The sequence below is a fragment of the Strix aluco genome, chromosome 23 (assembly GCF_031877795.1).
Source record: "Strix aluco isolate bStrAlu1 chromosome 23, bStrAlu1.hap1, whole genome shotgun sequence".
NCBI classification, from domain to species: Eukaryota; Metazoa; Chordata; class Aves; order Strigiformes; family Strigidae; genus Strix; species Strix aluco.
Genome location: NC_133953.1, coordinates 7,766,017 through 7,783,731, shown reverse-complemented (window position 1 = coordinate 7,783,731; position 17,715 = coordinate 7,766,017). Strand labels below are relative to the sequence as shown.

Below are 17,715 nucleotides of genomic sequence, written 5' to 3'. Positions count from 1 at the left end.
TTCATCCTGCCCAGGGCTTTATTGAAGCTTTAAAGTCTGAAGCGCGCGGTCGGTCGCTGTCACAGCGTTCGGGTGCTGCTGCAGGAGCCCCGCCAGGAGGAGGGAGAGGAAGAGGAAGAAGGGGAGGAGGCAGGTGGGGGGGGCTCAGGTGGTGGGCAGCCAGACTTTCTGGGTGCTGACGACGTCGCTGAGCTTGCCCTTGATTTTCAGAAAATGCCTCTTGAACTCCAGGCCGTCGCCCTGCGGAGGGGAGAGGCCGGGGGGGTGTTTTTGCATCTCCTTGCACCGCCCCAGACAGCGTCTTGCATCGCCCCACAGTCCCTGTGCACCCAGCGGGTGCTGCGCCCACCCTGAGCCCCCTCCACCTCACCTTGGAGAGGCGAAAATCCACCAGAATCTTGCTCTCCATCTCCACCAGGTTCACCTTGAAGATGAGTTTGTTGTTCCTCCTGTCCGTGGTCGAGATGGTGACCTGGCAAAACGGCAGCAAAGCCGGGGCGGGGGGGGGCGGAAATCCCCGAATTATTGACAGATGCAACAGCACCCCCCACCCCACGATACGATTTTGCACCCCAAACCCCACGGTTTTGCACCCCGATCTCCACCTGGTTCGTGCAGCTCTTCTTCCAGCCGTACCCCATCTTCTCACAGACCTCCTTCAGGGCGCGGTAAGAGCCGTCGGCGTCCAGTTTGGTGAAGAAGCGCGTCATCCGCTTCACCAGCCGCTGCCACGGGCTCTGCCGGCCCCCAAAAACGGTGGCAAAAGTTACAAATCCGGCAAAGGTGGTAAATCCCGCCAAGGTGCAGCCCCAGCTCTGCAAAAATCCCTTAAAGAGGGTAAATATTGCAAAGCTGCACCCCCTGATGGTGACGGCTGCGAGCTGCACCTCCCAGGCTGCAAGGCTGCGCGAGACACACCGCGAAGCTGCACCCCAAATATTATAAATACGGCAAAGCAGCAGCCCCAACCCTGCAAAATCGCATCCTGATATTCTACACACTGGAGCTGCCCCCCAAATATCGCCAGGTTTTGCCCTGAGGTGATAAACATCATGAAGCCACGTCCTGAGACGCAAAACGCTGCACAGCTGCATCCCCAATATTGCAAATTATAAATATATTATTGCAATATTATAAATATTGAGACGCTGCTTCTTAATCTTATATCTATAAAGCAAAGTTGCATCCCTGATATAATAAATGCTGCAAAGTTGGACCCTGATGTTACAAATTAGATGCAAAGCTGCATCCCAAATACTGCAGCGCTGCATCCCGGCATCATAAAGGTCACGAAGCAGCATCTCAGACACTGCGAAGTGGCATCGTGATGCCATAAACGATGCAGAGTTGCACCCTGAGAGGATATAAACACTGCAAAGCCACATCCCTGGTATTGTGGGGCTGCTCCCTATATACTGCAGTTACCCCCTAAACATCACAAGGTTGTGCCCTGAGGTGATAAACCTCGTGAAGCTGCATCCTGAGACGCAAAACACTGCGAGACCGCGTCCCCCGGGCTGCGAAGGTGCCTGCTGCTATTCTAAACGCCACAAAGTTGCAGCCCGACCCCCCCAAATCTGCTCTAAAAGCTGCACCCCAACGACGGCGACGCACCTGGGAGGAGCCGGGGGTGCCGAGGAGCTGGCTGTTGACCAGCATGTGCTCGGGGCAGGCGGGCTGGGAGAAGCTGATGCCCTGCACCAGTTTGTCGATGGTGGCCGCGCCGCTCTCCCAGAGCGCCCCACCAGTGCCGGGCTCCGGCTGCGACGTGGAGTAGCTCGCCTTCTCCTCGCTGCGGCGTAAGGGGAGAGAATCCCAGAATCATCCAGGTTGGAAAAGCCCTTGAAGCTCCTCCAGCCCAACCATGAACCTCCCCCTGACCGTTCCCAACTCCACCAGATCCCTCAGCGCTGGCTCAACCCGACTCTTCAACCCCTCCAGGGATGGGGACTCCCCCCCTGCCCTGGGCAGCCCATTCCAACGCCCAACAGCCCCTTCTGCAAAGAAATCCTTCCTAAGAGCCAGTCTGACCCTGCCCTGGCGCAGCTTGAGGCTGTTCCCTCTTGTCCTATGGCTTGAGACGGGGCGTTAGGGGTGCTGCCACGAAGGAGGGACCCCGAAGGCGGGCGGCGTTCGAGCAGGTGACTTGCACCGCACGGGGATTTTTGCGGGGGGAACACAGGCCGGCGCGCGGCTCCCACCAAACCACCTCCCGGTGAAAACACAGGGAAAGCCCCTCAGCACGCAAACCCCTGCGACCTGCAAAGCCCCGCAGCATGAAAAACCCCGTGCAAACGTCCAGGAAAGCTCCTACTTGCACCCCCCGCCCCGGCAGCGCAAACAGCGAGGAGGCGACTCGCAGAGCCCAAGCGTGCACTCGCGAGCCGGAGCGCGCAGCAGGGGGGGCGCAGGAAGCAGAGGCTCACCCCAGCGCACTCTTCACTGGCGAGAAGTCCGTATCGGATCGGACGTGCTTGGAGAAGCCGCCGGGGGAGTCGGTGACCCCTCCGGAGGAGACACGAGCCCGCTTGACGCCTGCAAAGGGACAAGACACCCAATAACCGCCCCCCCCCCACAAATCTGGGGGGACGAGCGCGTTCCCCGGTGGCCACTTACCCTTTTTGAGGGGTTTGCTGTACCACCGGTCCTTCTTGATGTCAGGGATGGTGATCCTCGCCGTCGGGCTCTCCGTCAGGATCTTGTGCAGCAAAGCTGAAGGAGGGAAAAATAGCGAGGGAAAAAAAACGGGGGGGAAAATGGCACCCGCCCGCACGGAATGGGGCGCCGCTGGCTGCCACGTGCTTACCTAAAGGTGCCGAATCGATCTTTTTCCAGGGCGGGAGGTAGGTTTTCCTCTCCTTCCAGTCGCTGTACTCCTGGCAGCTATCGCTGGGCTGGTCCCAGGGCAGTTCTACCGGAGGGGAAAACCCACCGCGTTACTGCACCGGGGCGGGGGGAGAACGGAGAGAGGGAAAAACCGCAGCCAAGGAGGGGGCACAGCAGGATTTGCAGGGATGAGTGTTTGCGAGGAGGGCCGACAAAAACCGGTTCTGTGTGGTTTTAAAAGCGGGCCACGGGCAAAAGGGCGCGAAGGCGGCGCGACGTGAGGCCTCGCGGCGTGCAAGAGCCTGGCGGCAACGACCGCAGCGGGTTCGAGTGCCAGGGGTCTGCTCTGTGTCTCATGCATCCCCCCCACGCACCCCCTACCCCCCTTACACACCTCATACACCCCCTTCTGCATATAGGTCCCCTAGACACGGCAGGCGGCCCACCTCCGGCCAGCATGGCGGTCAGCACCACGCCGCAAGCCCAGACGTCGACAGGCTCGGCCCTGAACTCGGGGCGCCGCAGCAGCTCGGGAGCCACGTAGGGCAGGGTGCCGCACATCTTGTTGAGCAGCCGCTCCCGGCCGTTGTGCTTGAAGACGGTGGCCAAGCCGAAATCGGAGATTTTCAGGTTATCTGGGCCCAAATTCAAAATTCAAAAGTCATCAGTCTCACTCAACAGTCAAACTCAACAAACTTGTCAAACACTAAACCCAAGCTCAACAAACTCAAGCTCGTCAAACTCAAACGCTAAACTCAAGCTCAACAAGCTCAAACGCTAAACTCAAGCTCAACAAGCTCAAACGCTAAACTCAAGCTCAACAAGCTCAAACGCTAAATTCAAGCTCAACAGTCCAAGGCTAAATTCAAGCTCACAAACTCAAGCTCAACAAACTCAAACGCTAAATTCAAACTCGTCAAACTCAAACACTAAACTCAAGCTCAACAAGCTCAAGCTCAACAAGCTCAAGCGCTAAATTCAAGCTCAACAAGCTCAAGCGCTAAATTCAAGCTCAACAGTCCAAGGCTAAACTCAAGCTCAGCAAGCTCAAACGCTAAACTCAAGCTCAACAAGCTCAAACGCTAAATTCAAGCTCAACAGTCCAAGGCTAAATTCAAGCTCACAAACTCAAGCTCAACAAACTCAAACGCTAAATTCAAACTCGTCAAACTCAAACACTAAACTCAAGCTCAACAAGCTCAAGCTCAACAAGCTCAAGCGCTAAATTCAAGCTCAACAAGCTCAAGCGCTAAATTCAAGCTCAACAGTCCAAGGCTAAACTCAAGCTCAGCAAACTCAAACGCTAAACTCAAGCTCAACAAGCTCAAGCTCGTCAAACTCAAACGCTAAATTCAAGCTCAACAAGCTCAAGCTCGTCAAACTCAAACGCTAAATTCAAGCTCAACAGTCCAACGCTAAATTCAAGCTCAACAGTCCAACGCTAAATTCAAGCTCAACAGTCCAACGCTAAATTCAAACTCAACAAACTCAAGCGCTAAGTTCAAACTCAACAAACTCAAGCTCAACAAACTCAAATGCTAAATTCAAGCTCATCAAACCCAACAGTCCAACCCAACAGTCCAACCCAACAGTCAACTTAAATGGGGGACGCAGAGGGACGCGCCGCCCTCCCCACCTCGCTCGTCCAGCAGCAGGTTCTCTGGCTTCAGGTCGCGGTGGGTGATGCCGATGCTGTGCAGATAGACCTGGGGGTGAAGAGGGGGGTCAGCGCCGCGCAGGGCCTGTCGCCGGTGTCCCCGGCAGCGCCGCCGCACTCACCACACCAGCGATCAGCTGCTGGAAGAAACGTTGCGCCTCCGGCTCCGGCATCCCGATATCCGGCTCTGCGCAAGAGGAATAAGGGGAAGAGCAACTCTCAACCGTTTAAGGATTCATTTTTTAAGGTGTGGTTTTAGATAAAATAAAAAAAAAGTATTTTGAAGTGGCGTACCGATGCGGTCGAAGAGCTCGCCACCGCTGCAGTACTCCAGGAAGAGGTATTGCGTGGCACCCTCCCGCCGGTGCCCGTAAAATTTGACGACGTTCTCGTGGTTGAGCATCTTGTTGATGCAGATTTCCTTCTTGATGTTCTCAGGGCAGTCGGCCGCTCGCTTCATGTCCACGATTTTGACGGCCACGGCTTCCTCGGTGCGGCGGTTGACGGCCAGCTGCACCCTGGGGCGCACAGCGGCACAAAATGGGCACGAAACGCTGCCACGGAGACGGGCAGGGAACAGGCAGGGAATGCAGGCAGCGGGTGTACGCTGGGTGTGCAACGGCCCCGCAACCGCCAAGCAGCGGGCAAACGCAGGGCGAGCAGTGGCCATGCAGCGGGCATGGGATAGCCAAGCTGGGAGCGAGCAGTGGGCACATAAGGGGCATGCAATGGCCAAGCAGTGGGCAAGCAGTGGGCAAGCAGCAGGCAAGCAGTGGCCACATAAGGGGTATGCAATGGCCAAGCAGTGGGCAAGCAGTGGCCACATAAGGGGTGTGCAATGGCCAAGCAGTGGGCAAGCAGTGGCCACATAAGGGGTGTGCAATGGCCAAGCAGTGGGCAGTGGCCAAGCAGTGGGCAAGCAGTGGCCACATAAGGCGTGTGCAATAGCCAAGCAGTGGGCAAGCAGTGGCCACATAAGGCGTGTGCAATAGCCAAGCAGTGGCCACGTAAGGGGTATGCAACAGCCAAGCAGTGGGCAAGCAGCAGGCACATAAGGGGCATGCAATGGCCAAGTAGTGGGCAAGCAGTGGCCACATAAGGTGTATGCAATGGCCAAGCAGTGGCCACATAAGGGGCGTGCAACGGGCAAGCAGTGGTCACGTACGGGGCATGTAACAGCCAAGCAGTGGGCAAGCAGTGGGCACGTAATGGGAACACAATGGCCAAACAGTGGGCAAGCAGTGGCCACATAAGAGGCACACACTAGCCAAGCAGTGGGCACGTAAGGGCATGGAGTGGCTAAGCAGTGGCCAAGCAGAGGGCATACACAGGGCAAGCAGTGGCCAAGCAGTGGCCATGTAAGGGTCATGCAGTGGCCACATAAGAGTCATGCAACCACCGAGCAGTGGGCAAGCAGTGGCCACATAAGGGGCACACAAGGGCATGCAGTGGCCAAGCAGAGGGCATACACAGGGCAAGCAATGGACACATAAAAGGCAAGCAACAGCCAAGCAGTGGCCACATAAGGGGCATGCAATAGCCAAGCAGTGGGCAAGCAGAGAGCATACACATGGCAAGCAGTGGGCACATAAAGGGCACGCAATGGCCAAGCAATAAGCAAGCAGTGGGCAAGCAGTAGCCACCTAAGGGCATGCAACGGCCAAGCAGTAGGTACGTAAGGGCATGCAAGTAGGGAAGCAGTGGGCATACACAGGGCAAGCAGTGGGCAAGCAGAGGGCAAGCAGTAGCCACACAAGCGGCACGCAACGGGCAAGCAGTGGCCACACAAGGGGCACGCAACGGGCAAGCAGTGGCCACACAAGCGGCACGCAACGGGCAAGCAGTGGGCAAACAGCAGGTACGTAAGGGCATGCAAGTAGGCAAGCAGTGGGCAAGCAGAGGGCAAGCAGTAGCCACACAAGCAGCACGCAACGGGCAAGCAGTGGCCACACAAGGGGCACACAACGGGCAAGCAGTGGCCACACAAGGGGCACGCAACGGGCAAGCAGTGGCCACACAAGGGGCACGCAACGGGCAAGCAGTGGGCAAACAGCAGGTATGTAAGGGCATGCAAGTAGGCAAGCAGTGGGCAAGCAGTAGCCACGCAAGCGGCACGCAACGGGCAAGCAGTGGCCACACAAGGAGCACGCAACGGGCAAGCAGTGGGCAAGCAGTGGCCACACAAGGGGCATGCGACGGCCAAGCAGTGGCCACACAAGGGGCATGCGACGGCCAAGCAGTGGCCACACAAGGGGCACGCAACGGCCAAGCAGTGGCCATGGAGAGGCCTGCAGGTGGCACCCGGCGGCGAAGGCCCTTGGGGCGGGCCGGGCCGGGCCGGGGAGGGGGCAGTGGGCGTGCAAGGGGCTCGCAGCAACCCCGACCCCCCCACACCCCCCCGGCCCCCACTCACTCCCCGTAGGCGCCTTCCCCCAGCGTCTGCACCAGGTCCCAGTCCTCCACGAACGGCACCGCCATCCCCGGGCCGGCCCCGCCGCGGGCCCCGGGCCCCGGGCCCGCTCCCACCACACCGCCCGTTCCCGCCGGCGCCACGCGCCGCGCCCCGCCCCGCCCTGCGCGCGCAGCCGCCAGGCCACGCCCCCGCCCCCGCCCGCAGCATGACCCCACCCACCCAGCTCCCGGTGAAAAGCAGCTGAACGCCCCCAAAATCTGACGAGGGGGGAAAAAAAAAACTCAACCAAAAACCCCAACAGAATCGGGGAAAAAAGCCCACCAAAATATTTTTTTTTAATTATTATTATTATTTGTAATTCCCCATTAATCAACCCCCGGTTAAAGCCGTTACTTCTGATTTGGCGAATGCTCCGTGTGTGTATATAAAAAATCACTCCCCTGCAGGCAGGGACAGGCAGGGATGTCCCACTGCTGCCTGCGCTTACAAACGGTATAAAACAAAAATAAAACACCCCCCCAACCCCCCCAAAAAAACCAAAACAACCCAAAATATTTCTGTTTCACAGGCAAAGGCTGGGTCAGTGCGGTGCGCGGCGCGGCCGGCAGTGGCTCCTCTACGTTCTTGACAAGCCGCGGTTATCCAAATCTTTCACCTGGGTGGTAAAAAAAAACCCCTCTAGGTTAGGTGAAATTCAATAATTTTTTCTAAATCTGGGGGGTTTGGGGTCGTTTTGGGGCCATACCTTGTATATTCGGACCAGCCAGTGCTCTGTAGTGTACGCCTCCTCCAGCACGTCCAGCTCAAAGTCCTTGTTGCCGATTTCAGCGTTCCTCACCCGGTCGTAGCCCGGCGGTCGCTCTAGGAGAGGGCAGAGTCCAGGCAGCGCTGCCACATTGCACCCCAAAGGCAGTGGGGGTACAGCGGGGCACCCCAAAAATGGTGTCACCCCCCCCCAAGGGTGGTTTTGGGGACTTACTGGCCTCTGTGTAGACCTGGCCGAAGCGGTAGTAGCACATCTTGTACATGAGGCAGTTGAGGAGCACTGGGGAGCCCTCACGGTCGACCCGAAACTCCCCCGTGGGGGTGTAGTAGTCGTGCTCCTTGATGTGGCGCCCCGTGTCTGTGCTGCCCCCGATCCGCACCATCCACAGGAATTTGTTGATATCTGAAAGGTGGGGAGCAAAGAGTTGGAGTGAAGGAGCGAGGGGTTGAGTTGGGTTGGGGAGCCAAGAGCGAGGGGTTGAGTTGGGTTGGGTTGGAGAGCCAAGAGCGAGGGGTTGAGTTGGGTTGGGTTGGAGAGCCAAGGTGAGGGGTGGGGTTGGGCGAGAGCAAAAAAGGTACGTGCAGCTTCCAAGAGGAGCATTTTGGTACCATTTGCAGCCTCAGCTGAAGGTGGGACCTGGCTCCTCCAAGAGCTCTTTTGGAGAAGCCTTCACCACCAGCACCCCATGGATGGGTTTGACCCAGCTGAGAGCAAGATCTTACCGTCAGAGGAATACCCGGTGAGGCCTCCGAAGATGACCAGCACATAGCTGACGTCCAGCTCCCTCATGATCTCATAGGCTTTCTCCTCTGTGGATGCCATCGCCTGGAGCAGACACAGGGTCAGCCACGCCATGTGGTGCCCCAGACAGGGCAGGGCAAGGCAGCAGGTGAGGGAATGACCTACCTGACCAACGCGGGAGATGTGCGTGTTGTTCCAGGTGTTGTTGTCCACCAGGATGGTCCGGTTGGCCATGGCGGTGATCTGGTACCCGTAGTCCCACCAGGACATCACCTTCGCGTCCTGCGGCCAAACACCAGACGTCAGCACCTCAGTGGACAATGGTGGGTCCCCAACACCTGAACTTCCCTGCCCCGTTTACCTCTGGCGTGTTGTGACGCAGCCAATAATAAGCTTCTCTGAAGTCATCGAAGATGATCCTGCTGCCGTCGCCGCCCCGGGCAGACAGCACGATGGAGGGGGAGGAGTACGCCTCGCTGGTTACCCAGGTGGAATGGAAGGTGTAGGTGATGAGGAAGAAAGCCATGACCAGGATCATGCCACTGGCAACCTGGGGGAACAAATCGGGGTCAACACTGGAGGGAAGAGGCCATCAGCCTCTCACACTTGGCCCCACCAGGACTAGGCCCAAGCCGGCCCAACACTCACTTCGTTTTTGATGGGATAGGTGGAATCTTGTTGCTTTTTGCTCTTCTTGTCCGGCCGGCTGATATCCAGGTTCTTCATGTAGGTGGACAACACCTGAGAAACCCCGATGCCGGAGAGGATGCACATCACCGGGGCCAGCACCAGCATGAGACGCACCTACAGGCAAGAGCAGAATTGTCGGTGCCGGTCAGAGCAGAAATCCGGGCAGAAATCTGAGAAACGAGAGAAATTAAATGCCATCCCTAATTCAGCATCTCGAATTCAGCGGAAACATCAGCCTCAAGATAAACCTGGAGCTGATTTTTTTAGCTTAGAGGGGCAGTTGCCACCATCTCAGATGCCGCCGAGGGGAGTTCTCTGAAGACCTCAAAATTGGCCAGTGGGCCTCAACTGAACACCCTTTAACTCCAAGGTGGAGCAAGAACTAGTAGGTGCCTCCACATCAGAAATCAACCCGCATTTAGGGCTCGGGGTGCTAGAGCAAGAATGGAAACGGGCTCCTAAGCAGCCGGTTGTCATCGGTCCCTGCTCAGATACCTGGAGAATTTATTTGGGTTTGCAACTCAGCTATGGGAGACCAGGAACAGAGACCCAGGGGCGGACAGCGGTGGCCGTAAGGAAGCAAATAACACCAAAACCAGAAAGTTTTGCAACGTCACGTTCCCTCACTGCACAAAGGGGCGAATAAACTGGTTTTAAGGAAGGGAGAAAAGCCTCATGAACATTTCAGCCGGCTCAGGGTGGAAGAACCATCATCAACAAGTTCAGAAAGATAGATTAAATTCAGGTTAAGACCATTTTGTCATGGTGCTCACGCCCAGCAGGCAGCAGCCCTCACCATCACAGCGGAGAAGTACATGCTGGTCACGCCGTACATGATGATAAAAATGCGGGCGTCCGAGAGGTTACTGAAGCAGTAATACAGACCAACTGCGAAGAGGAAAGAGAAAAAGGGTCAGGTTCACCTTAGCAGCTGTTGCCTGAAATAAAAACCAGCCGCCGAGGCACACAGCCTCTGCAGACTCAGCACCGTGAGGAGAGGGCAGGCTGCCGTCGCGGCCGGCGGAATAAAACCCTTCCGGTGTCACGCGGTGATTGAATAAATCTGACAACGTCTGCGCTGGGCTCACCCGGGAACATGAAAACGAGAAGCTGCAGGTCAAAGTAATAGGAGGACCAAGTGGTGGGCTGGTGCTCGGAGACGGAGGCGATGATGGGGATGTTGTTCTTTGCATAGGAAGGATCCAGCAGGGAGTAGAAACGCCCCGTCCACGGGGAGATTTTCCCTAGGAAAGAGGAAAAAAAAATAATCATATTCAGTTCCATCAGAGTAACCAGCAACGCTGATACGTTCTCTCACACAGGATGCACGTACAAGGCTGAGCGAGCAATCCTGGGCCTCGTTTAACATCTCTATTACTCAAAACGACCATTTTAGAAAGGAAATACAGCGCAATTTTACCCTAAAAAGACTTCTCCCCCACCCGACCTTATTTTTAGCATCTCTTCGCTACTACAGATCGACGTGCAGTTTCTGAAGCACCAGCTCAGCGTCCCCGCTGAGTCACGGCAGGTTTGTCTCTGCACCCTGTATCACCCGGAGCCCAGATTTTACACAGCTGCTTGTGAAATATTTTCCTGTTAAGGCACAAATTAGGGCAGGTCCCAGCCTCCCCTGGGAGGGGGACTCGCAAGCACCGAAACCACAGCGTGGGCAGGAAGGCAGAGTTAGGACTGACAAATTATGTGCTCTTCAGAGGAGGAAAAGGCAAAAAAAAAAAGGAAAGGAGGGAAAGCCAGCGGTGAAACATGCTCATCGCCACCATCTCGGGCTACCTGTCAGCATCAGCACGGCCCCGATGGTGAGGAGGACAAAGCCAACCAGGGAAATGACGCTCCGGAAGAGGATTTCGAATTGCTGCGGGTTCAGCTTGCTCCGAAGGTAGTCTACGAAGGCGTGGATCTGACACAAGCCGAAGACTCCGAGGGCAGCCATGTGCTCTGAGGAGAGGACGGGCTGCGAGCAGGGGAGAGCGTGATCAGACACGGAGGAGAACAAGAGCTGTGTTGGGCCCGATATCAGCTTTTTTTTTTTTACAAATCCCTTCTCAGCAAAATCGCTGCCAAAGTCATGGCAAACAGTCCCCTCCCCACGGACAGCAGCTGCCGTGAGTTACTTTTTTACATCAGCTTCGATTCCCAGATAGGAATTCATGTGGAAAATTTAACTGATTCTCTTGAAAACGTGAGCTAAGCGGGCGTTTTTCCTGCTATACCAAGACGCACGCTGGCGCAAGCATTTCCTTCACCGAAACCAGAAATATTTTCACAAAAGGCAACCAGTGCCATGAAGGTTATTAGCAGCTTTGAAAGTCATCCAGCACCTCCAAAACTGATCTTGCCAAAGGTCACAACGAATCAGCGTAACAGGAGCTAGAACCAGAAGCCACTTATAATGTCAACAGCGAAGGCAAGAGGAGAAACCAGGTGCCACCTCGCTGTTGTTCTGCTACAATCCATGAAATGACCCATAAAATGACCATCCTTGAGTCTGCAAATCCTTCTGGTCCCCACCTGGAAGCCAACAAAGGAGATCTGCATCGAGAGGATGGTTCCCAAGCAGTAGACTGTGCAATAAGCTACGTAGATCCTGTGGGAGAAGCGGCCGGTCAGCATCAGCACAAGAACGTGCAAGGGGATGAGGTTAATCAGAAAGACGTAGCCACCCCACGAGGAGACCTGCCGAGAGAGAAAACAGACAAAAAAACCCCGCAGGTTCCAGGACTGAAGAGGTTGAACAGCAGAGGTCAAACGCGGCAGGTTTGATTTTTCCTGGGATCTTGCGCGGGATTTTCACCCAGCGGCAAAGCCAGCTGAGATGTGCTCTCTCTAAGGGCAGCCTCAACGCTCACAGCTGCCAGAAAACAAGATTTTTTCAACACTGTAATAAAACTGCACGTATAAAAGCGCTAGTTTTGATAAGTGGAAGCGAATGAAGAAATCATTCATTCCATTTTCCCACCAAGCCCTTTACGGAGGTTCTAGCTCCCCAAAAACAAGGCCGCAGGAACGGCACACTGTGTATTTTTGGGCAGTACATCCAGAGTGGAGTCAGAAAAACCTCAGCGCCGGGGGAAGGAGCACCTACCATGTAGAAATAGGCGAGAGCACACATCGCTGCCCAATAGATGGAGCCGGTTTTGACAGCTTTGATCCACATGTAATAAGTTAACAGCATGCAGAATATGGCGATACCTGGGTGAAAGGACACAGAAGGGTCAAAGCAAGCTCACATCAGCCCAGAAATTATCATCTCGGGTGCACCAGAGCACTCAATTGCACTAAAAGTATAGATATAAATGCTTTTGCTGCTTCATCAGAAGGTGGAAGAGCACCTCAAAGAGCCAGGCCAAGGGTTTCAGATCTGATTTCTAGATTGAAGCACTGATGTTTGTGTCTCATGGAGATAACAGCTCACGTGGCTTCTTCCAGCCACACCAGCTAGCCCTTCTGGACACAGCGACTCCTTAAGTGGCCCCTGATAGCCCAGCTACGGGAGAGGAAACTGGATCCTCTTGTGCCCTGAGCATCAAGAACAAACTTGCTGCCCTTGCCACTCCCAAAGTCACCGCCGGAACAGGGATAATAGCACAGGGGAGCCACGCAGACGCTCCGATCCCAAGCAGAGTTTGTGCAGGTGGCAAAACTCTTTTTGATTTGCAAAAAAGGATACTCAGGCATAGGGGTGCGCTCGCAGCCGGAGTCGGGAAACACTCCATCTTCTCAGCCACGCAGGCGAGAACAACCACCCATCTCGAAGCAGTTGGGGTAGTAAACCCCAGGGACGTGGCGGGGCTCGCCAGGAAAGGACAGTTCCTCTATCATGTCCTGCATCATCTTTACCATCATTTTTCAGCCCCCAAATTAAAGGTTTCCTTGTTCCAAGTGCTGCAAACTCACCTTCGTTATCGTAGGAGCCGGCAACAGACCGAGAGATGTACCCGGGCACAACTGCAATCATGGCAGCAGCGAGGAGTCCTGCCCCTGCGTCCTGGGAAATAAAAATCACAGCCAGAGGGTGGAAAGAGCCATCAGTTTTTAGGGCTTTTATTATCCCTACACATGGATATGCCTCAAAAGACTAAAAATTGAGTGTTGAAATTAAATTTTGAAACAGATCTCCCATTTCCCCGAAGTTCTGGGTTTTGAGCAGCGTGGTGGTCACCTCCAAAGCTCTGACACAGCCACGAGCTGCCTCTCCAAAAGGGACACAGCCCGTCCTCCTCCGCAAAGCAAAGCCTGCAAGGCCAAATGCCGGGTGCTGCACTTGGGCCACAACAACCCCCAGCAGCGCTACAGGCTTGGGGAGGAGTGGCTGGAGAGCTGCCAGTCAGAGAGGGACCTGGGGGGGTTGATGGCCAGCCGGCTGAACATGAGCCAGCAGTGTGCCCAGGTGGCCAAGAAGGCCAATGGCATCCTGGCTTGTAGCAGCACTAGCATGGCCAGCAGGGACAGGGAAGTGATCTTGCCCCTGTGCTCGGCACTGGTGAGGCCGCCCCTTGATAACTGTGTTCAGTTTTGGGCAAAATCTCACTCCAAAAAGGCCACTGAATGACTCGAGCGTGTCCAGAGAAGGGCAACGGAGCTGGTGCAGGGTCTGGAGCACAGGTCTGATGGGGAGCGGCTGAGGGAACTGGGGGGGTTTAGTCTGGAGAAGAGGAGGCTGAGGGGAGACCTCCTGGCCCTCTGCAACTCCCTGAAAGGAGGGTGCAGAGAGGGGGGATGAGTCTCTTGAGCCAAGGAACCAGCGGCAGGCCAAGAGGGAATGGCCTCAAGCTGCGCCAGGGCAGGGTCAGACTGGCTCTTAGGAAGGATTTCTTTGCAGAAGGGGCTGTTGGGCGTTGGAATGGGCTGCCCAGGGCAGGGGGGGAGTCCCCATCCCTGGAGGGGTTGAAGAGTCGGGTTGAGCCAGCGCTGAGGGATCTGGTAGAGTTGGGAACGTTCAGGGTGAGGTTCATGGTTGGACTGGAGGAGCTTCAAGGGCTTTTCCTACCAAGATGATTCTGCGATTCTGTGAATGTCCCGAGTGTCCCCTCACCTTGAGCTCTTTGGTGAGGTGGTAAGTCACTATGGTGGTGAAAGAGGAGAAGAGGGGAGCCAGGAACACACAGACATTTCGGATGTCGATGGTGATGTGGAAGAAGTGCAGCACGTGGTAAATTGCTGCCGATGTGATCATCAGGCCTGAGGGACAGAAACGACACCGTTCTCAGGGTGCTCTCACTCTGCTCGCAGCACCTGGGGTCGTTAGCTTGCAATTAACAGCAAGACAGCCAAAAGCCTCTCCAGGAAGGAGCTGCTGCCCACGATGCCTCAATGAAGGGCATCTCTGGAGCTCCCCTCCCCTCCCAGCGGGCACTCACAGCTCTGCTCCATGTACACTACCTGCCCCTCTCCCCATTTTCCCTCACACAAGGCACGTTTTTGGCTCTGCAGAAGTCAAGAGCTCACCTGGATAAATGGTCCCACCGATAATCCTGCCCAAGGGGTACCACGCTCGGTCATCAAACCAGTTGTGGAATTTATAGAAGCCCTCCTCTGCCAGAAAGCGGGTCGTGCGGTAGTTAAAGTACCTGGAATGGTGACAAGCACTAAACATCTCCGCATCCAGAGATAGAGATATCGACTGCTCACCACTCCTCGGGTCACGGCTGCAGCCTGCCATGCGCGTTCAGGAAACGAGGCAGCTTTTGACAGGCAGTTAAGTACCAAGTTGTGTGCCTGATACTCTTATCTGAGGTTTAGGGCTACGACAGCACCATAAAGGCTGACCGCGTGTTTTCCACGTGGAGGGAACGAGGCCAATTTCGCTAGATTGTCGCAAACCTCGGCTGCAAAGGTTCATCCCTCCTCCCAAGGGGTTTAAAAGTGGGTTTGCAAAGGTAATGTTCTCCCTTGCGCCGATTTAATTGGCAACAAGCCTGGATTGTGGACACAAGTTGTACTAGGAGCCCTCTCTCCTGCTGCACCCTGCTCAGGCAGAGAATAACCACATCCCAGCACGGAAGCGGTGGCGGGCGATTACTTCCATCCAGGCTGCAGAAACTGCCCTCCCAATCCCTCATCCTCAGTGGGGATTAACTTCAGCCTGGCATACACCACCCCAATTTTGTGTGCTCCAGAAGAGAAAAACCCAGCAGGCTCCATGAAATGAGACGACGACACTTACGGGTCAAATTCATGGATGACGCTTTCGAATCTTAAGACGGAAAAAAGCCTCGTGGAGAAAGCTGCAAACGCAGAAAAAGGGCAGAGTGAATCTACAGCACTCACCGAGCCAGAGTTATGTTAGGTTTATCTACCTCTTTGCTGGATTAAAATTGTTTCTGTCTTAAACTGGTCATTGGGAAGATAAAAAAAGATGCAGTTTTCAAAAGAAAAGGTACAGAAGGAATAAGAGCGTTCACTGAAGACGTGCTTTAAAGACAGATGAGAACTTTGCAACCTATAGAAAAGAAGGAGCAGAGAAGGCTCCATCCCAGGGTCCCCTGCTGAGGGCACCAGCAGCCAGGCCGGCGCGGCAGGACGCAGACTTACACAGCACAGCTGCCATCGACAAGATGAGGAGCTTGAGCAGCGTGTCTTGCTTCTCGTAGGACAGCCGGAGAAACCCTAACTTGGTCATTTTCACATCAAAGGCAGGTTGAGGACACTTGAACACCTGAAAAACAAAGAGGGAAGATGGTCAAAGAGCAAGCTGGCTCGCAGCCCCACGATATCTCTAAATGTACCATGAAATAGGACCCTAAATACCCAACTCCTGCCCGGAGCTTTCACTGATCTGTGTCTCCCTTCCCAAATCCCTGCCTCCCATCCTCACCTGATCAGCTGCCCCAAGCCTTGGTTGAGGTTTTTCTTTCTTTTAGAGAGACGAGAACTTCTTCGGGGCAGAGGATGGATCTGTTTCTCTGCATACAAAACAAAACCCAAGTGTAAACTTTCAGCAAAACCACTAAATTTTCCCTGGCTGGTCTCTGGAGTTCAACCACCACCTGTAAACAATGCACAGAAAAATAATCCATGGAAAACACAAGAAATCGGTGCTGTTTTCTCACATATAGCAGGTCCAAACAGCTCCTGGCTGCTCCTACTTTGAATTATTTACATTAAACATATACATCCCAGTGGTTTGCTAGCACAGACCAGCAGAGTAAATCAGCTTTACTTACTCTGGACAATTCGTCTAATTCAACCTCCCTGGGTGGAGGAAGAGCCAGTGAAATCCTGGTATTAGAGACCAAGGAAGTGAAACTGTGGCCAGAAAATAACATCTTTCTACTGAAAACACTTTAAAATACTTCTTTACCTAATCAGTCCGGAAAAAAACCCTCCCACCACGCCCTGCAGGTTCAGTCTCAGAACTGGTGCATAAATCCTCAGTTCACATCTCTAAGCTACAACACTGGGGAGAGAAGATTTGGGCAGGCAGAGATTTAAAAATAAAATACAACAGGGCCTGAAAAAAATCATTCTGTAACCTAGAAGCGATTCCAACTTGCACACACTTGTCACTAATTGTTACAGAAATAACCCCGTGTTGTAATTATTTCCTGGTTTCCCTGGGGATAATAAGCAGCAGCTAACAATGACAGAACACAGATGCCTCCCAGGCACGAGTGGCTCTGCCACCAGGGTACCACCGGGGTACCCCGATCTCCACAGCTCCGGCAGATGACTCACGGGGTGCTGGGGGGACATTCGCCACCCCGTAATGCCACAGCTACTGGGGGAAGCAGCAGCCCCTGGCCAGTCCCCAAATACTGGGGTGGGAAGGAGGAAACGCTGTCCCTGGGCTACAGACTACAGCCTGGCTCTTGCCACCAGCCCCTCTGAGCTTGTCAGTATCCCACAAGCGCCCCTGTGCTGCACACCACACCCTGCACCCCATCACTCCACCACTCCTGGGCACCCCGCAGGCCCAAGCACCCCTAAACCCCACAGATCCGCATCCTAAAGGCTCCAGCCGCTGACAACCAGCAGTGCCTCACCTCACACACCGGGGCACCCCGCAGCATCACCCACCCCAAAACCCACAATGCTACAGATCTTGGCACCCCGTAACCCCACGGCTCCCTCATCCCACAGCCCTGGGCACCCCGTAACCCCACGGCTCCCTCATCCCACAGGCCCCCACCCCACAGCCCCGGACACCCCACAACTCCCTCGCCCCACAGCGCCCCTCGGCACAAGACAGACTCCCCCCCACCCCTGGCACCAGGCCCCCTCCCCGGGCCGCGGCCCTCACCCGGGCGCCGCGCTCGGCCCCGCCGCCCCGGCCATCCGCCCCGCGCAGCCGCCCTTGCCCGCCGCCGCGGCCCGCCCCCGCCACGCCCCGTCCACCTGCCATTGGTCCTCACCTACGCCACTCCACTTCCGGCGCCTCTTATTGGCCGCGACGGCGAGCACTCAGCCGAAGGCGGGATGAGGCGGGCTACGTACGGCGCCCTCCCATTGGCGGAGCGTGAGGTGGGCGGGGCTGGCGGAGAACGAGCTGTGACGTGTCCGTCAGGGCTTGGGGCACCCGGGGGGCGGGGCGCACCGGGTCACGTGGGCGGATGCGGAAGCGGCGCCGTCCCCGCCACGTGGGTGGCGCCACGTGGGCGG

At 55.5% G+C, this 17,715-nt stretch overlaps 2 protein-coding genes across 4 annotated transcripts; both read right to left on the bottom strand.

Annotated features, from left to right (window-relative positions):
• CHEK1 (checkpoint kinase 1) lies at nt 1-7,033 on the bottom strand. 2 transcript variants are annotated; one of them, XM_074848959.1, is made up of 12 exons: nt 6,897-7,033; nt 4,778-5,001; nt 4,606-4,670; nt 4,463-4,532; nt 3,273-3,461; nt 2,807-2,911; nt 2,617-2,712; nt 2,427-2,535; nt 1,615-1,792; nt 606-737; nt 371-472; nt 1-240 (listed from the first exon to the last, which is right to left on the bottom strand). In XM_074848959.1, exons 1-12 carry the CDS (start codon nt 6,959-6,961, stop codon nt 145-147), a joined length of 1,431 nt encoding a protein of 476 aa, XP_074705060.1. In that variant the 5' UTR covers nt 6,962-7,033; the 3' UTR covers nt 1-144. The 2 variants fall into 2 exon arrangements, with proteins under 2 accessions (XP_074705060.1, XP_074705059.1); XM_074848958.1 differs by having other exon boundaries at nt 2,427-2,712.
• A 166-nt stretch (nt 7,034-7,199) lies between these two features.
• STT3A (STT3 oligosaccharyltransferase complex catalytic subunit A) lies at nt 7,200-17,425 on the bottom strand. 2 transcript variants are annotated; one of them, XM_074848855.1, is made up of 19 exons: nt 17,357-17,425; nt 15,932-16,019; nt 15,649-15,772; nt 15,281-15,341; nt 14,563-14,684; nt 14,150-14,295; nt 13,012-13,102; nt 12,200-12,306; nt 11,626-11,790; nt 10,888-11,068; nt 10,182-10,337; nt 9,890-9,981; nt 9,052-9,207; nt 8,765-8,953; nt 8,569-8,685; nt 8,385-8,487; nt 7,876-8,064; nt 7,642-7,757; nt 7,200-7,551 (listed from the first exon to the last, which is right to left on the bottom strand). In XM_074848855.1, the coding sequence occupies exons 3-19, from the start codon at nt 15,734-15,736 to the stop codon at nt 7,513-7,515; spliced, it is 2,118 nt and encodes a 705-aa protein (XP_074704956.1). In that variant the 5' UTR covers nt 15,737-15,772; nt 15,932-16,019; nt 17,357-17,425; the 3' UTR covers nt 7,200-7,512. The 2 variants fall into 2 exon arrangements, with proteins under 2 accessions (XP_074704956.1, XP_074704957.1); XM_074848856.1 differs by lacking the exon at nt 17,357-17,425 and adding an exon at nt 16,281-16,298.
• Between the last annotated feature and the right edge of the window lie 290 nt (nt 17,426-17,715).